The following is a 19,648-nucleotide window of genomic DNA, read 5'->3' on the forward strand; positions in this document are numbered from 1 at the left end:
ATTTCTTTCAATTTATTTTGGTGTTTAGCTTATAATATTTTTAACCAAAATACTTTTTTTTTTTTAATGTAGGTATTATGGCTGCCTGTTTAGGAATTTGCTTTTACTTTGCTGTTTGCTTTATATATATTTTTTTAACTGTTAATTTGCTTTGTGTGGATTAAATATATAAGAATTCATTCCAATTTGTTTCAGTTTCAGAATGTATTGAAATATATAGTATAAGTATTTGCTTTTATAATATATCGTATGCAGCATATCAGTTTTCTCTAAATTTGCTGTATTCATTTATTTATTGCTTGCTATCTGCTGGTATTTATCAATGCCATTATGTTTATTTTGAGCAATCTTTCACATCAACAAAAAACTTTTTCACCTAACATCACATTTTTAAATGACTTTCAATACATGAATTTGGAGAATAAAATTGGGAATTGTTTTATATACATGCTTGTGTTACATTCTGGCAAAAATGAGAAACTCCTTGGATAGGTCTAAGAAATATCATAGCAAATTAAGGAGTACAGAATGTGCTAATAAATATTTTAAAATACTACCAGATTTTTCATAATTAGTCTAATTATGCTATTGAGGCAGTTGTATAAAAATTGAGAAACTTTATACTTAGATACGATGTAAGAGTTTAATTGAAAGAATAACTCAGTGTTAATAAAATTTAAATATTTTATGAATAGAGCTATTGATGGAATGGCTTCCTTAAAATTAAAATTAGGTCTTGGATAATCAAGAGGTGCATTTACTGTAATAGAGAAAAATAGAGAGATGGGTTTACATATTATGACTGTTTTTCTAAAAGAGATTGTACAACACTGAAACTGTTTGTTAATCACCTAACTAAAAAAAAAAACCAAAAAACAAAACAAAAAAAACCCTGTCATTTTTATATGAAACTAGAGGGATTGTTGTTAATTCACAGTTTATATTCTACATACACACTTTTACTTAAGTCTAGATGGGTTTTTTGTTTGTTTGTTTGTTTTTGGTTTGGTTTTGTTTTGAGAGAGAGAGAGGACGGGGCGGGGGGGGGTGGCAGAAGGGGCAGAGGGAGAGAGAGAAAATCTTAAGGAGGCTCCACGCCCAGCACAGAGCCTGACATGGGGCTTGATCTCATGACCCTGAATCAGGACCTGAGCTGAAATCAGGAGTCAGATGCTTAACTGACTGAGCTACTCAGGTGCCCCTAAATCTAGATCAGTCTTTTAAATGAATTATACTCAGTTAAAGAATTGATTGTTTTAGCTTCTGTTTTGCAACCTGAAATATTCTTTGCTTTTAGTGGCATTGTTGGAAATAGTGCAACTACATTATTGACTACCATTGAAGAAATGCATTTGCTAAGCAAAAAAATATTCTTCAATTGCTTGAGTCTTCATGCAAGTAAATTAATGGACAAGGTATGTTTGAAAAATTCAATTCTTAAACTATGTGAGTGTGAATCTTTCACATTTAAAAATATTGTTTTACAGTTTTTACATTGGTGACAATTTTTTCCCATTCCGTACAATGTTCTCTTGAGTTCTTCCTTTGAACGACAAAATATATTTTGAGATGGCTTTACTGGATCTAGGTTTATAGGCTGGGTTCCTGGAACAGTATAACATTGAGTCATAATTGGAGACAGAATGTCAAGCCTTAGTTTCATTACCAGTTTTCTATAACCAAAAATTTGTAATTAAAGCAAACTTATTATATTTAGGTCAGGACTAAGATGACATATAGATTGGAAAACTGGAACTCTTAATGTTTTTTTCTAAACAGCTTGCTTTATATATTTACTCTCTGGTGGTCCAGTTTTATCCTTAAGAAATTTATGCTCCTTTGAGTTATATACTACAATTAATTATGAAAAGAAGATAACAAAAAACTTCCCACAAAAAACAAACAACCACAACAAAAATCTGAAAGAGTCCTGAGAGCTAATATTTTTCACTTGAGCAGTGTGTTGTGGCAAGACCTTAATGAATGGGTTTACAATAAGCAAATCCTTCTTTCTTTATTTTTTTAAAAAGATTTTATTTATTTATTTGAGATAGAGAGAAAGAAGCAGGAGCCGGGGAGCAGAAGCAGGCTCCCCACTCAGCAGGAAGCCCGACGTGGGGCTCGATCCCAGGACCCTGGGATCATGACCTGAGCCAAAGGCAGATGCTTAATGACTGAGCCACCCAGGTGCCCCATCCTTCTTTACTTTTGTTTCATTAAGGACTCAGAGTCTTTGAAGGATACATCACAATCACTGTACTGGGTTATTTTTGTTTTTTTGTTTTTTCTTTTAATCATACCACTCAATCTAATAGGCTAATTAGGCATAGATTTGTAATATAGTATAGAATAGTGAGTAGCATTCCAATCCAGAGTTCCCTGGTCAATTTTTATATTCCTAAGCTCAGAGAAGCCTTAATAGGAATCTACTTTCTGACCCCCATGCACAACTCAAATTCTTTTGGAAAAGCAATATGAATTTATAGACCTGGACCTATTTAAATTTTTTCCTGTTATATGTATTTTTGTTTACACCACAAGTTTACTAACAGTCAGTGCTGGTTATGTATGTGTTTATATGAGTTCTGATTTAAACAAAAATTTTGAAAAATCATTCATGCGTACTTTGAACATGAATAAACGTGCTGGCTGATGAGATTATAGTGGCAAACAAGGTTGATTAGCCTCACATTGCTTCCCCTTTAGTGGAGAATAGTTAAATTAATCAATGATTGCTATGGAATCACATAGTTTATGAAAGATATGTGGCCAAGGTGCTGTGCCAGCACAGAAGGAGGAGCTTTCCAGAGAGGAAGATAGAAGAGTTGAATTTGGAAGGACATGGAATTTAAATAGGTAGAAAAGAGGATAGACAGAGGTCATCCTAAGTGGAGGAAACAAAAAGAATATGCAAGAACATAAGCTATGAGTCACCGGTAAACAAATTTTTCATTTATTAAAAAAATCACTTGGAAAGTGGTATAGCATGTAGATAGGAGAGAGACCAGGTTGCAGACAGAAAGATTAGGGGAATATCAAGGTAGTTTTTATGAAAATACATGATCTAAAGTAGAGATTCTAGGAAGAGCCATGAAGGAACACATTCTTAAGGGGTAAAGGTAAACCTGCAAAATTTGGTTACTGATTGAATATGGATACATGAGAGGCAGGAACCTAAAATAATTTCTATGTTACCAACCTGGGAATATCAATAGTAATCACAAGTATATAGAATATAGGAAGAGGGTAAATTTTACAGGATAAAGATAGATTGCCCACGTTAGGTAGGTAGGATACCTTGAAATATCCCATTGTTATTTGTCTAATCTAGTTGGGAGCTGTACATTTGGGTTTAGAGTTTTGCATGTAAAAGATAGTTGAGTCCATGGATTTGGATGAGGTCACTAGAAGTCATGTTTAATAAGCATAGAGTTCACAAGACACACAGTCTTGGGAAACCCTAACATTTAAGAGAAGAAAACCAGCCCACCCATGGTAGGATGCTGAGGGAGGATGACATGAGAAGCAGGAGAAAAGTGAGGAGAGTTTTATCAGAAGAGCCAAAAGAATAGAATTTCAAGAAGGAGAACATTGTTAATGACAGATATTGTATAAAGAGTTCTAGTAAAATAAGGACAGCAGATTTGTTATCCTGGACAACATAGATGATCCATGACTTAGAACATTTTATTTTAGCTGTGTGGTGAGGACAGGAGCAAGAGTGCAGTATGTGGAAAAGCACATGGATGTGCATATTACCCAAAGCTTTACCAGTCAGATAACATATGGACTAAAGACTGAAAATATATTAGGCATTCATATTATGAAATTTGAAAGTGAACAAAACACTGTGGTAAAAGGAAAGATGGACTTAAATTTCTATGATCGATTAGAAGACAGGAAAAAATTGATTTTTTGAGAAGATCAACAAAATTGACAACCTTCTAGCAATTCTTTAACCAAAGAAAATTAAAAATTAGAATATCAGAAATAACCAGAGATAATTAAAATTTATTAGGAAATACCATATTAAAATACAGCAATTTTATGCTGAAATAATCTGAAAACCTGAATAAAAAGACTGATTTTAAAACAATATGTATTGACAAAAAGAATGAAAAAGAAGTGGAAAACTTGAATACACCTTGCAAGGGAAGAAAAACTATTAAAGAACATGCTGCTAGGCCTAGTTCAGGTTACACAGATAGCTGTATTCACACCTACAAACAGATAATTCTCCAGAATGTAGGAGAATATAGAAAACTTCTCAGTTCATTTTAGGTGTTTTAATGCTGACATAAAAGCCTTTTAAAGATGGTTCAAAAGTGAAAATCACAAATCAGTCACTTCGAGTTAAAAAAAAATAAAAATAGTTAAAATACCATCAGGTCAAATCCAGCATTTTATTAAAACTAAGTATGAGTTCTTCTCAGAAATACAAGAATGTTTAAGTGTTAGAAATACGTTAAATGTTTCAGTGTTAAATAAGAAAATTTTATATTAAATTGTTGGGGGGGAAATCTTAGTAAATAACAAAGTAAAAATACTTCCTTAACCGTATGAAGATAAAATTAATAGCCCACATCATAATTAACCAGAAGCACTACCAATATACTCTCTTTAAGTCAAGAAAGAACAAGACAAGAATGTTTGCCAATAACATTTTTAAGTAATAGAAACACCAGATTAAAAAAATGAGAGATATAAGTATTTCAAAGGAGGAGACATTACTTACGGATGCTATGAATGTCTACTTCAGAAAGCCAAGAGAATTAATTGAGAAGTTGTAAAACTTAGTAAATGGATTTAGAAAGTTATCTGGTGACATGGTCAATATACAAAAATAAATTTTCAGGGAGGGTGACAAAGTTGAAAGCACCAGTAATCTTATCTCTCCACCTAGACAAAAATTGCACTGGTAGAATCTGGCTAATGTCATTATTTTCTAACTCTGGAGTCTAGTGAAAGCTTGCAATGTTTGGGGGAAGGCTTGGACAGTAAATTGTGATCAATTTTGGTCAATTTCTACTTAGCACAGTAACAGACTACCTGTCTTCCACCCCCTGGTGCCATGCGGCAGGCAGCTGTGCACTTGTTCTTGGACCACCTTGCACACAGCTTTTTTTTTTTAATTTTATTTTATTATGTTAATCACCATACATTACATCATTGGTTTTTGATGTAGTGTTCCATGATTCCTTGTTTGTGTATAACACCCAGCGCTCCCTTCAATACCCATCACCAAGCTAACCCATCCCCCCGCCCCCCTCCCCTCTAGAACCCTCAGTTTGTTTCTCAGAGTCCATCGTCTCTCATGGTTCGTCTCCCCCTCCGAGTCCCCCCCTTCATTTTTCCCTTCCTACTATCTTCTTTTTTTTATTTTAACATATAATGTTTGTTTCAGAGGTACAGGTCTGGGATTCATCAGTCTTACACAATTCACAGCACTCACTATAGCAAATACCCTCCCCAGTGTCTTATCACCCAGTCACCCCATCCCTCCCACCCCCCACCACTCCAGCAACCCTCAGTTTGTTTCCTGAGATTAAGAATTCCTCATATCAGTGAGATCATATGATACATGTCTTTCTCTGATTGACTTATTTCGCTTAGCATAATAATACCTTCTAGTTCCATCCACATCATTGCAAATGGCACGATTTCAGGTTTTTTGATGGCTGCATAATATTCCATTGTGTATATATACACCACATCTTCTTTATCCATTCTTCTGTTGATGGACATCTTGGCTCTTTCCATAGTTTGGCTATTGTGGACATTGCTGCTATAAACATCGGGGTGCACATACCCCTTCAGATCACTACATCTTTGGGGTAAATACCCAGTAGTGCAATTCCTGGGCTGTAGGGTAGCTCTATTTTCAACTTTTTGAGGAACCTCCATACGGTTTTCCAGAGTGGCTACACCAGCTTGCATTCCCACAAACAGTGTAGGAGGGTTCCCCTTTCTCCGTATCCTCGCCAACATCTGTCGTTTCCTGACTTGTTAATTTTAGCCATTCTGACTGGTGTGAGGTGGTATCTCATTGAGGTTTTGATTTGGATTTCCCTGATGCCGAGCGATGCTGAGCACTTTTTCATGTGTCTGTTGGCCATTTGGATGTCTTCTTTGGAAAAATGTCTGTTCATGTCTTCTACCCATTTCTTGATTGGATTATTCTTTCGGTGTTGAGTTTGGTAAGTTCTTTATAGATTTTTGGATACTAGCCCTTTATCTGATATGTCATTTGCAAATATCTTCTCCCATTCTGTCGGTTGTCTTTTGGTTTTGTGGACTGTTTCCTTTGCTGTGCAAAAGCTTTTAATCTTGATGAAATCCCAATAGTTCATTTTTGCCCTTGCTTCCCTTGCCTTTGGCGATGTTTCTAGGAAGAAGTTGCGGTGAGGTCGAAGAAGTTGCTGCCTGTGTTCTCGTCTAGGATTCTGATGGACTCCTGTCTCACATTTAAGTCTTTCATCCATTTTGAGTGTTTTTTTGTGTGTGGTGTAAGGAAATGGTCCAGTTTCATTCTTCTGCATGTGGCTGTCCAATTTTCCCAACACCATTTGTTTAAGAGACTTTTTTCCACTGGACGTTCTTTCCTGCTTTGTCGAAGATTAGTTGACCATAGAGTGGAGGGTCCATTTCTGGGCTCTCTATTCTGTTCCATTGATCTATGTGTCTGTTTTTGTGCCAGTACCATACTGTCCTGATGATGACAGCTTTGTAATAGAGCTGGAAGTCCAGAATTGTGATGCCGCCAGCTTTGCTTTTCTTTTTTAACATTCCTCTGTCTATTCGGGGTCTTTTCTGGTCCCAGACAAATTTTAGGATTATTTGTTCCTTTTCTTTGAAAAAAGTTGATCTTATTTTGATAGGGATTGCATTAAATGTGTAGATTGCTCTAGGTAGCATCGACATCTTCACAATATTTGTTCTTCCAATCCATGAGCATGGAACGTTTTTCCATTTCTTTGTGTCTTCCTCAATTTCTTTCATGAGTATTTAATAGTTTTCTGAGTACAGATTCTTTACCTCTTTGGTTAGATTTATTCCTAGGTATCGTATGGTTTTGGGTGTAATTGTAAATGGGATCGACTACTTAATTTCTCTTTCTTCTGTCTTTTTGTTGGTGTATAGAAATGCCACTGATTTCTGTGCATTGATTTTATATCCTGCCACTTTACTGAATTCCTGTATGAGTTCTAGCAGTTTTGGGGTGGAGTCTTTTGGCTTTTCCACATAAAGTATCATATCATCTGCAAAGAGTGAGAGTTTGACTTCTTTGCCAATTCGGATGCCTTTTATTTCTTTTTGTTGTCTGATTGCTGTGGCTAGGGCTTCTAGTACTATGTTGAATACTATGTGTTGAGTACTATGTGGTGATAATGGACATCTCTGCCGTGTTCCTGACCTTAGGGGGAAAGCTCTCAGTTTTTTTCCCCATTGAGAATGATATTCACTGTGGGTTTTTCATAGATGGCTTTCATTGTATTGAGGTATGTACCCTCTATACCTACTCTCTGAAGAGTTTTGATCAAGAAAGGATGCTGTACTTTGTCAAATGCTTTTTCTGCATCTATTGAGAGGATCGTATGGTTCTTGTTCTTTCTTTTATTAATGTATTGTACCACATTGATTGATTTGTGGATGTTGAACAAACCTTGAAGCCCAGGAATAAATCCCACTTGGTCGTGGTGAATAATCCTTTTAATGTACACTTGGATCCTATTAGCTAGTATTTTGGTGAGAATTTTTGCATCCATGTTCATCAGGGATATTGGTCTGTAATTCTCCTTTTTGATGGGGTCTTTGTCTGATTTTGGGATCGAGGTAATGCTGGCCTCATAAAATGAGTTTGGAAGTTTTCCTTCCATTTCTATTTTTTGGAACAGTTTCAGAAGAATAGGTATTAATTCTTCTTTAAATGTTTGGGAGAATTCCCTTGGGAAGCCATCTGGCTCTGGGCTCTTGTTTTTTGGGAGATTTTTGATTACTGCTTCAATTCCTTCAGTGCTTATGGGTCTGATCAGGTTTTCTATTTCTTCCTGGTTCAGTTTTGGTAGTTGATACATCTCTAGGAATGCATCCATTTCATCCAGATTGTCTAATTTGCTGGCATATAGTTGCTCATAATATGTTGTTAAGTTGTTTGTATTTCTTTGGTGTTGGTTGTGATCTCTCCTCTTTCATTCATGATTTTATTTATTTGGGTCATTTCTCTTTTCTTTTTGATAAGTCTGGTGAGGGGTTTATTGATCTTATTAATTCTTTCAAAGAACCAGCTCCTAATTTCATTGATCTGTTCTACTGTTCTTTTGGTTTCCATTTCATTGATTTCTGCTCTGATCTTTATTCTTTCTCTTCTCCTGCTGGGTTTAGGCTTTATTTGCTGTTCTTTCTCCAGCTCCTTTAGGTGTAGGATTAGGTTGTGTATTTGAGACCTTTCTTGTTTCTTGAGAAAGGCTTGTATTGCTATATACTTTCCTCTCAGGACTGCCTTTGCTGTATCCCAAAGATTTTGAACAGTTGTGTTTTCATTTTCATGGGTTTCCATGAATTTTTTAAATTCTTCTTTAATTTCCTGGTTGACCCATTCATTCTTTAGTAGGATGCTCTTTAGCCTCCATGTATTTGAGTTCTTTCCGACTTTCCTCTTGTGATTGAGTTCTAGTTTCAAAGCACTGTGATGCAAAAATATGCAGGGAATGATCCCAGTCTTTTGGTACCGGTTGAGACCTGATTTGTGACATAGGATGTGATCAATTCTGGAGAATGTTCCATGGGCACTAGAGAAGACTTGCACACAGCTTGTTGAGCCAAGGAGACTGTCCTCCAAACCTCAAGGGTATCTGTGCTCTGATCACACAGGTGCAAAGAGGAGGGGCATTGTTTTTACACTTCCCCCATTGTTGCAAACACCTCCTCAGGCTAGAGTGACTTCCTGGGAATTTCAATTTTCCCACCCCCTTCGTTTTTCTTTTTTCCCCCTTTTTGGGAGCCTAGACGTGAAAGAGTAGGAATTCAAAAGCAACTCCATACACAAGGATGATTAGAAAGTAACCACACATGTCCAGGGAATGGAGCAGCTCAGAAGAGAACTGAGAAGACCTTAAGGTTACATCTCAGGCTGATCCTTGGTACAGTGATAACAATTTTAAAAAACGAAAAACATTAATAGAAAATGGTAAACCATGTGGAATGGGGAGAATCTGCTTTTCAGAGTTAGCACATTTTTACATTGAAATGTTCAGTTTTCAACAAAAAAATTACAAGGTATACAAAGAAAGAGGAAAGTAAGCCAATTCAGAGGAAAAAATATAAACAACAGCAACTGTTTCTGAAAAATAGAAGGTCCTTTGGTAGATCTACTAGGTCTACTAGACAAAGGCTTTAAAACAATTATGTTAAAGATGCTCAAAGAATTAAAGGAAGATGTGGACAAAATCAAGAGAACAATGTATGGACAAAATGAAAATATTAATAAAGAGTTGGAAAACCTAAAAAGACACCACAAAGAAATTCTGGAGTTGAAAAGTACATTAACAGAAATGAAAATTTCACTATAAGGATTCAAAGGAGATTTTAGCAGACAGAGGACAGAATCAATAAACTTGAAAATAGGACTTTGGAAATTACCAAATCCAAGGAATAAATGAAAAAAGATAGGAAAAGTGAACAAAGCCTAAGGGACCTGTGGAATACCATCAAGTAGACCAACATATGCATTGTGGGAGTCACAGAAGAAGGCTGAGTGGGGGTAGAGAATATTTGATGAAATGGCTGAAAAATTCCCAAATTTGATGGTAAATATGTATGTAAACATACCCAAAAAGGTCAACAAACTACAGGAAGATGAACTCAGAGACCCATATCAAGACCCATTGTAATTATAATTACATTATAATTTGAAAATTGAAAATTTTTCTTGAAAAATACCAAGAGAAAAGCACTTGTCACGTAAAATTATCAGCAGATTATCATCAAAAACTTTGGAGGCCAAAAAGCAGTGGTAGATATATTAAAAGTGCTCAAAGGAGGAAAACAAGTCAACTAAGAGTTCTTTATCTGACAAAAGTCTTCCAAAAGTGAGGGTATTCTCTCACAAAAGTGAGACATTCCCAAATAAACTAAAGCTGAGGGAATTAATTACCAGTACACCTGCCCTGCAAAGAAATGCTCAAGGGAGCCCTGTAGAGTGAAATGAAAGGACAAGAGACAGTAACTTCAAGCTTTATGAAGAAATAAAGATCTCAGTAAAGGGAAATACATAAGCAATTAAAAGCTAGTACTGGGGCACCTGGTGGCTCAGTCAGTTAAGTATCTGATTTCAGTTCAGGTCATGATTTCAAGGTGCTGGGATGAAGCCCTACATCGGGCTCCCTGCTCAGTGGGGAGTCTGCTTCTCCCTCTTCCTCTGCCCCTCCCCCCGCTCATGCTCTCTCTCAAATAAATAAATAAAATCTTTTAAAAAAAGCTAGTATTGTAACAAAGGTTTGAACTCTACTTTTTGTTTTCTCTATGATTTAAGAGACTAAACCTTTTTAAAAAATTATTTATTCTAAAAGCTAGTATTGTTATAACTTTGGTTTGTAATTCCATATTTTTTCTACATAATTTAAGAGGCTAATCATTTAAAATGATTATTAATTTATATTTTGTGACATCAACTGACAGAGTGGGGATGGAGCTGTAAAGCAGAATTTTTTGTATGTTATTGAAGTTAGCTGGTATAAATTCAAGTTAGAGTGTTAAATAATTTTCAGATCTTAAATGTAATCCCCATGGTAACTACAAGGAAAATAGCTAAATATACACAAAAAGAAATGAGAAAAAAAATTTAAATGTTTATTCACTGCAAAAACCAACTTAAAAGAGGACAGTAATGCAGGAAATGAGAGACAAAAGAAGACTATAAGGTATATAGAAAATAATAAAACAATGGGAGTCAGTTTTTTATCAATATTTACTTTAAATGTAAATGGATAAAACTCTCCAGTCAAAGGATAGAAATTGGCAGAATGGATAAGACCACAAGATGCAACTGTTTGCTGTCTACACGAGACTTACTTCAGATACAAGACACCTAGTGAAAGTGAAAGGAAGGAAAAAGATAGTCCGTGCGAATACTAACCAAAAGAGAGCAAATGTGGCTATAATAATATCAGACAAAATAAAAGACAAAATAAACTTTCAAAAATGGTTAGAGGAGATAAAGGACAATTAGATATTAATAAAAGGTTCAATACACAAAGAAGATAAAACAATTATAAACATTTACATAACTAATGACAGACTAGCAAAATATATGAAGCCCAAACTAACAGAATTGAAGGAAGAAATAGATCTACATTAATAATTGGAGACTTCAGTAGCCTATTTGCATTAATGGATAGAACAGCCAAACAGAAGGTAATGCAGTCAACCAACCAGATCTAACAGCATGTACAGAACATTCTACCCAAGAAAAATAACAGTATACACATTCTTCTGAAGTACACGTGCCTCATTTTCCAGGGTAGACCATACATTAGGCCACAAATTAATCTCAGTAGATTTTAAAAGATAGATATGATACAAATTATTTTCTCTGACCACAACAAAATAAAGTTACAAATTAGTAACAAAAGGAAAACTCAGAATTTGGGCACCTAGATGGCTCAGTTGGTTAAGTGTATGCCTTCTGCTCAGGACATGATCACAGGGTCCCTGCTCCTTGGGGAACCTGCTTCTCCCTCTCCCTCTGCCTGCCAGTCACCCCTGCTTGTGCGCTCTCTGTCAGATAAAATCTTTTTTTTTAAAGGAAAACTCGGAATTTTATCACAAATTTGTAGAAATTTAACAACCAGTGGATCAAATAAGAAATCACAAGGGAATTAGAAACCACTTAGAGACAAATGAAAATGAAAACACAACATGACAAAACTTATGGGATGCAGTGTAAGTGGTATCAAGGGGAAACTTTATGGTTATAAACAGTTACATTAAAAAACAAGAAAAATATCAGATCCACAACTAACTTTACAACTTAAAGAATGAGAAAAGAATACACTAAACCCAATCTAACAGAAAGGAAATAGTAAAGATTAGAGCAGTGATAAATGGAGATGAGAAAAACGATAGAGAAAATCAGTCCAACCACAATATAGTTCTTTGAAAATGTCAACAAAATTAACAAACCTTTAGTTAGATGGACTAAGAGAAAAAGAAGACTCAAATTACTAAAATCAGAAATTAAAGTGGGGCATTATTGTCAATTCTATGGAAATAAAAAAGATTTTAAGAGAGTTTTATTCAATATGCCAACAAATTGGATAATCAGATAAAATGGACAAAGTCCTAGAAATACAAAAGCTACCAAGACTCATGAAGAATTAGGTTGAATAGACCTGTAACTAGGCGAGAGCTTGAATCAGTAATCAAAACTTGCCCCCCAAACAAAATCCCTAGATCCGATGGCTTCACTGCTGAGTTCTACCAACATTTAAATAAGAACTAATACCAATCCTTCTCAAACTTTTTAAAAATTTAAGAGGAGGGAACATTTAACTCATTTTGTGAGGCCAGCCTTACCCTAATATTAAAGCCAGAAAAAAGACACCATAAGAAAAGGAAACTACAGACCAATATCCCTTATGAATATTAATGTAAAAATTATCAACAAAATACTAGCAAACCAATTAAGAAGCATATTTTAAAAGATTATGTGCCATGATCAAGTAGGATTTATTCCTGGAATACATATGGAAGTCAAACAATGTGATTATCACTTAACAAAACAAAGGGGAAAAAAACAGGTCATCTCAATTGATGCAGAAAAAGCATTTGAGAAAATTCACCACCTTTTCATGATAAAAACACTCAACAACTAGGAACTGAAGGAAATTATCTTAACATAATAAACACCATCTATAAGAAAACCTCGAGCAAGCATCATGCTCATCAGTGAAAGACTGAAAGCTTTTCCTTTAAGATCAGGAAAAGTCAGGGATGCCCACTTTGCCCACTTCTGTTAAACATGGTATTGGAAGTTCTAGCCAGAGCAATTAGTTAAGAAAGAAATAAAAGTTATCCATATTGGAAAGGAAGAAGTAAAATTATCTCTGTTGCAGATGATGTGATCTTATATGTAAAAAACCCTAAAGACTCCAGCAAAAAACAGAACTAGTGAATAAATTCAGCAAAGTAGCAGGGTACAAAATCAACACCAAAAAACCAGTTGCATTTTTGTATATTAACAATGAAAAGGACATTATATTAAAAAAATCTATTTATAATAGCATTGAAAAGAATAAAATACTTAGGAATTAACCAAGGAGATGATAGACTTGTACAACAAAAACTGTAAAGCATTGCTGAAGGAAATTAAAGAGGACATAAATAAATGGAAAGACACCCATGTTCATAGATTGGACGACTTATATTGTTAAGATGTTAATTCAAAATAATTAGAGTCAGTGTAATCCTTATCAAAATCTCAGTGACATTTTTTTCAAAAATAGAAAAACCCATTCTGTAATTCACATATGGAATCTCAAGGGACCCTGAATAACTGGAACAATCTTGAAAAAGAAGAAAACTAGAGGATTCACATTTCCTGGTTTCAGAACTTACTACAAAGCAACAGTAATCAAAACAGTGTGGTACTGGCATAAAAGCAGATACATAGAACAATGAAATAGAATAGAGAGCCGAGGAATAAACCCTTGCTTTTATGCTCAGAAGATTTTTGACAAGGATAACAATGTTAGACCATTATGTGGGGAAAGGACAGTACTTTTTTAACATATGGTATTGTGAAAACTGGATAATCACATGTAGAATGAAGTTGGACCTTTATTTAACACCATATACAAAAATTAATTCAAAATGGATCAAAGCCTTAAAGGTAGACCTAAAACCATAAAACTCTTAAAACATAGGACAAAAGCCTCAAATATTGTATTTGGAATACATACATAAAGAATATATGAGGACTTTCAAAACTTAATGAGAAAACAGCCTGACCAAAAATGAGCAAAGGACTAAATAAACATTTCCCAAAGAAGACATATAAATGGCCAATAAAGTTTCAAGGAAAGATGTTCAAACATCACTAATCATTCAGGAAATAAAAATCAAAACTACAGTAAGACCCATTAGGATGGGTCTAATGGGTTCACACCCATTAGGAGACTACTATCAAAAAAAAAAAAACCCCAGAAAGTAGCAGTGTTGGCAAGAATGGAGAAATTGGGACCCTTGTGCACTGTTGGTAGATACGTTAAATAGTACAGTGCTGTGGAAACCAATATGGCAGTTTCTCAAAAAATTTAAAATAGAATTACCATTATGATACTCCACTTCAGGGAGTCCAAAAGGATTGAAAACAGGGTCTCAAAAAGGTATTTGTGTAGTTATATATGTTCATTGCAGCATTATTCATAATAGCTAAAATGTGGAATCAGCCAATGTCTGTCAATGGATGAACAGATAAGCAATATATATATATAGCAGAATACTATTCCGCCTTGAAAAGGAAGGGGATTCTGACATTATTACAATATGGATGAAACTTAAGATTACTATGCTAAATGAAATAAGACAGTCACAAAAAGATAAATGCTATATGATTCCACCTATATGAGAGTCTACAGTGGGCAAAATTAGAGACTGGAAGTAAAATGGTAGCTGACGGATTGGGAAGGTGGGGGGATAGGGAATTATTGTTTAATGGGTATAGAGTTTCAGTTTACAAGATGAAAAGAGTTATGGATATGGATAAGGGTTGTGCAGTGTTAAGAATATGTTCAGTACCACTGATCTGTACACTTAAGAATGGTTAGGATGGAAGAGTGAGATCACTAAGATGGTGATATAGATCATTCCTGGCTTTGCTCCCTTTCACAAGAACTCTTCACGGGCAAGGCACCACTGAGAGAATCCTAGAACTCTGGAGTGACACTGAAGCACCCCCCTGCACCACAGAGATCAAGACATACAAGAATAAGAGAAGTAGCTACATGCTAACTATATATTCCCCCCAATCCAGCTCAGAGTAGCACCATACAGACAGCCCCCCCACCAAGCCTGTGGTTCCTCCAGTGGGAAAAGAGAGTCTGGGTGGACATCTAGCCTTCCCAGTGTTGTTCCATGGGAGCTCCTATGCTATTCTTACCCCATGGGGATTACAGGGGAATCTTGAGGTGTCAACCACTGGGAATCTGACTGATGGAGCGGTGGAATGGGGGTTGAAACAAGCACTCAGATCTAGGCAGACGAAGTTCATACCTGTAGAGCCCAAGTAGTAGTCCCAACCAGTGGTTTTGCCCATCTGTAGAAGCAAGTCAGAGGTGCACTCTGACCAGTGACCTCATCCTGTTTCAGGTCTGCCTGATTTGGATCCTGAATTGAAGAGTTTTGATGGCATTAGATCTTGGTTTGCCACACCTATGAAAGGGAGCTGAGTCATAGTCATTTCTGTTCCAAAGCATGACTGTTGGTCCCATCTGACTGGAAGGGCTGTCAGGAACTCTTGATAGTGCATAACCTAGCAATACTCAGGCCTAGAAATGGATAAGCAGAGCTGCTTGCTTCTGGCATGGACCATTCACCTGCTATATCCATGTAGGGGAATTAATCCATAGCTTCACCTGAGGCTGACGGTAGCTCTCAACTGAGAAGACTGTTTGGGAAAATTGGGAGTTGCTTGGAGAGACCCCTCCCTACCTTCTCCCTAGGCAGAGAGCTGAGTCACAGCCCCACCTGCTGTGAAGCCTGGCTCCTAGCACCATCTGACAAAAACAACTAAAAGCTTGTGCTCTCTCTCTCTCTGTCAAATAAATAATAAAATCTTAAAAAGAAAGAAAGAAATAGAAAATCTGAATAGACCAATTACGAGTAAGGAAATTGAGTCAGTAATCAAAAATCCTTCAACAAAGAAAAGCCCAAGACTAGATGGTTTCACTGGTATATTTTACCATTTAAAGAATTCACACCAGTCCTTCTTAAACTCTTCTAAAAAATTGAAGAGGAGGGAATGCTCCCAAACTCCCTTTGTGATACCAGCTGTACTCTGATACCAAAGCCAGAAAATAACACTAATAGAAATGAAAACTACAGTCCAATAACCCTGATGAATAGAGATGAAAAAATTCTCAATAAAATACTAGCAAATTGAATTCAGCAGCACATTAAAAGGATCATTCACCATGATCAAGTAGCATTTATCCCTGGGATGCAAGGATGGTTCAACATACCCAAATCTATCTAATACATCACAAATAGAATGAAAGAAAAGAAACATGATCATCTCAATAGATGCAGAAAGAACTTGACAAAATTCAACATATTTGTGATTTAAAAAAAAAAAGCCCTTGAATTAAGTATGGAAGTTATGTATGTCAACAATAAAGTCCATAAATTATGAGCCCACAGCTAACACCATACTCAAGAGATAAAGGTTGAAATCTTTCCCTCTAAAATCAGGAAGAAGACAGGGCTGTCCACCCTTACCACATCTATGCAGTATAGTACTGGAAGTCTTAGCCAGAGCACGGAGGCAGGAAAAAATAAATAAAAGGTATCAGATTTGGAAAGGAAGGGGGCGGTGTCTGGCTGTCTCAGTCAGTGGAGTGTGCGACTCTTGATCTTGGGGTTGTAAGTTTGAGCCCCACGTTAGGTGTAGACATTAGTTTAAAAAAGAATTAGAAAGGGAAAACGTAAAATTTGTCTCTATTTGCAGAAGACATGATTTTATGTATAGAAAAGACTAAACTAAAAACATTTAATCAACAAATTCAGTAAAATTTCAGAATACAAAATCAACAAATAAAAGTCATTAGTTTCTGGGGTGCCTAGGTGGCTCAGTCAGTTAAGCATCCAACTTTTGGTTTTGGCTCAGGTCATGGTCTTAGGGTCGTGAGATTGAGCCCCAGGTTGGGCTCTGGGCTCGGTGCTCAAGCGTGAAGTCTGCTTGGAATTCTTCCCCTCTGCCCCTCCCCCTGCTCGAGCTTGCTCTCTCTCTCTCTCTCTGTCTCTCTCTAATAAATAAATAAAATCTTTTAAAAAATCAGTCGTGTTTCTGTACACAGTGAATTATCTGCAAAAGCAATAAACAATCCCATTACAATAGCATCAAAAACAATGAAATTCTTAGGAATAAATTTAACCAAGCAGGGAAAAGATCTCTGCTCTGAAAACTGTAAGACATCAGTGAAAGAAATTGAAGAAGACAAATAAATATAAAGGTACTCTGTGTTCATGAACTGAAAGAATTAATATTGTTAAAAATGTAAATACTACCAAAAGCCATCTATGGACTCAACACAATCTCTAACAAGATTCCAAAGGCATTTTTTACTGAAGTTAAAAAAAAAAAAATCCTAAAATTTATATGGAGCCACAGAAGACCCCCAAAAGCCAAAGTAATGCTGAGAAAGAACAAAGCAGGAGACTTCATACCTACTGATTTCAAGCTATACTATGAAGTTATAATAATTAAAGCAGTATATGATACTGGCATGAAACCAGAGAAATGAAACAATGAAACAGAATCTAGATCCCAGAAATAAACCCATGTATACACATTCAATTAATTTTTGACAAGGGAGCCAGTAATACTCAATTGAGAAAAGAGAGTGTCTTAAATGGCGCTGGGAAAACTGGATACTCATGTTTAAAAGAATGAAACTTCACCTCAGTCTTACACCACTCACAAAAATTTAACTCAAAGTGAAATTTAACGACTTAAATGTGAAACCTGAAACCATGAAACTTTTAGAAGAAGGTACAGGAAAAAGGTTCCTTGGGATGTCTGGGTGGCTCAGTCAGTTAAGCAGCTGCCTTCACCTCAGGTCATGATCCCAGGGTTCTGGGATCGAGACCCGCATTGGGCCCCTTGCTCCGTGGGGAGCCTGCTTCTCCCTCTGCCTACTGCTCCCCCTGTCTGTGCTCTCTGATAAATAAATAAAATCTTAAAAAAAAAAAAGTTCCTTGACGTGGGCCTCAGCAATGACTTTTTTTGGATATGACACCTAAAGCATAAGCAATAAAATCAAAACTAAACAAGTGGGATTACATCAAACTAAAAAGTTCTGCACAGCAAAAGAAACCATCAACAAAGTGAAAAGACAGCCTACAGAATGGGAAAAAAATATTTACAAACCGTATACCTAATAATAGATTATTATTCAAAACGTATTAAAAAAACCTCATACAACTCAATAGAAAAAAGCTATCAATTTAATTAGCAAATGGTCAAAGAACATGAATATGTATTTTTCCAAAGAAGATATATGAAAGGCCAGTGGGTACATGAAAAGATGCTCAACATCATTAATCATGGGGAAATGCAACTCAAAACCACAATGAGATACCACCACCCTAGATCTGTCAGAATGGCCACCATCAAAAAGACAAGAAATAATGAATGCTGGTGAGGATGTAGAGATACGGGAATACTTCTGTTCTTGTTGATGGGATCATAAATTGGTACAGCTGCTATGGAAAACAGTATGGAGGATTCGCAAAAAATTAAAAATAGAACTACCATATGTTCTAGCAATTCTACTTCTGGGAATATATCCAAAGGAAATGAAAACACTAACTCAAAAAATCACCCCCTTCATAGCAGCGTTATTTACAATAGCCAAGACATGGAAACAACTTAAGCGTTCATCAAGAGATACAAAAGTGGTATACACACAGACACACACACACACAGACACACATACAATGTAATATTATCCAGCCTTAAAAAAGTAAGGAAATCTGCCATTTGTGACAGCATGGATGGGCCTTGAGGGCATTACGCGAAGTGATGTCAAACGGAAAGACAAACACTGTATGATCTTAAATGTGAAATCCAAAAAACAAAACAAAAACCAAACTCAGAAAAAGAGGTCTGACTTGTCGTTATAGAGGCAGGGATTGCAGGGAGGGGGAATTGAAGAAAGATGGTCAAATGGTACAAACTTGCAGTTATAAGATAAATAAGTATTAGGGATATAATGTACAACATGTTGACTGTAGTTACCACTGCTGTATGATGTTGTTAAAAGAGTAAATCCTGTCAGTTCTCATTACAAGAATTTTTTTTCATGTCTTTTTATTCAATCTAAATGATATGGTGGTAGATGTTAACTAAGTTTATTATAATCATCTCACAAAATATATGTCAGATCTTAATGCTGTACACATTAAAATGAATAATCATGATATATGTTAATTATATATTTCAATAAAACAGGAAAAAAGCATATTATATTTCAGTTAATGGATGGCTAACTGATCAGAATGATGCCTTTTACAAATCATAGCCAACATTTAGTGAGCACTTAATATTGGACACACAAACATACAAATGGTTAAGATGGTTACATAGGTAAATAAAGAAAGAAGGAAAAAATAATTTTTCTGTATGACAGATCACATGGGACTTAATAAATACTAGTTACAAGAATGACTCCTTCCCTTCATTTTCTGCCAGCCTATTATCTCTTGCACCCTTTTCATTTTACCATCCTTCCTTTGCAAAAACACCCTGAATTCAGCTCTTCAATTTCTCTTTTGTATACCCTGACTGCTGAGCACTGCTCAAGAAAATCATGTAACCACACAGACTGGATTCACTAAAATTCACCATTTCCAACATCAGCAAAACCCGCCA

The 19,648-nt window shown here is 35.8% G+C and overlaps 1 protein-coding gene across 1 annotated transcript in view; it reads left to right on the forward strand.

Annotated features, from left to right (window-relative positions):
• The window catches only part of COG6 (component of oligomeric golgi complex 6), an 89,451-nt gene that overhangs the window by 34,585 nt on the left and 35,218 nt on the right, over positions 1–19,648 (forward strand). The window contains exon 13 of the mRNA XM_028106040.2: positions 1,298–1,415. Coding sequence (XP_027961841.1) covers positions 1,298–1,415 — 118 coding nt within the window. The remainder of the gene's footprint in view (positions 1–1,297; positions 1,416–19,648) is intronic.

The sequence above is a fragment of the Eumetopias jubatus genome, unplaced genomic scaffold, assembly GCF_037043125.1.
Source record: "Eumetopias jubatus isolate StellerSeaLion01/CBP00866 unplaced genomic scaffold, mEumJub1_p1.0 scaffold_3, whole genome shotgun sequence".
Taxonomy (NCBI): domain Eukaryota; kingdom Metazoa; phylum Chordata; class Mammalia; order Carnivora; family Otariidae; genus Eumetopias; species Eumetopias jubatus.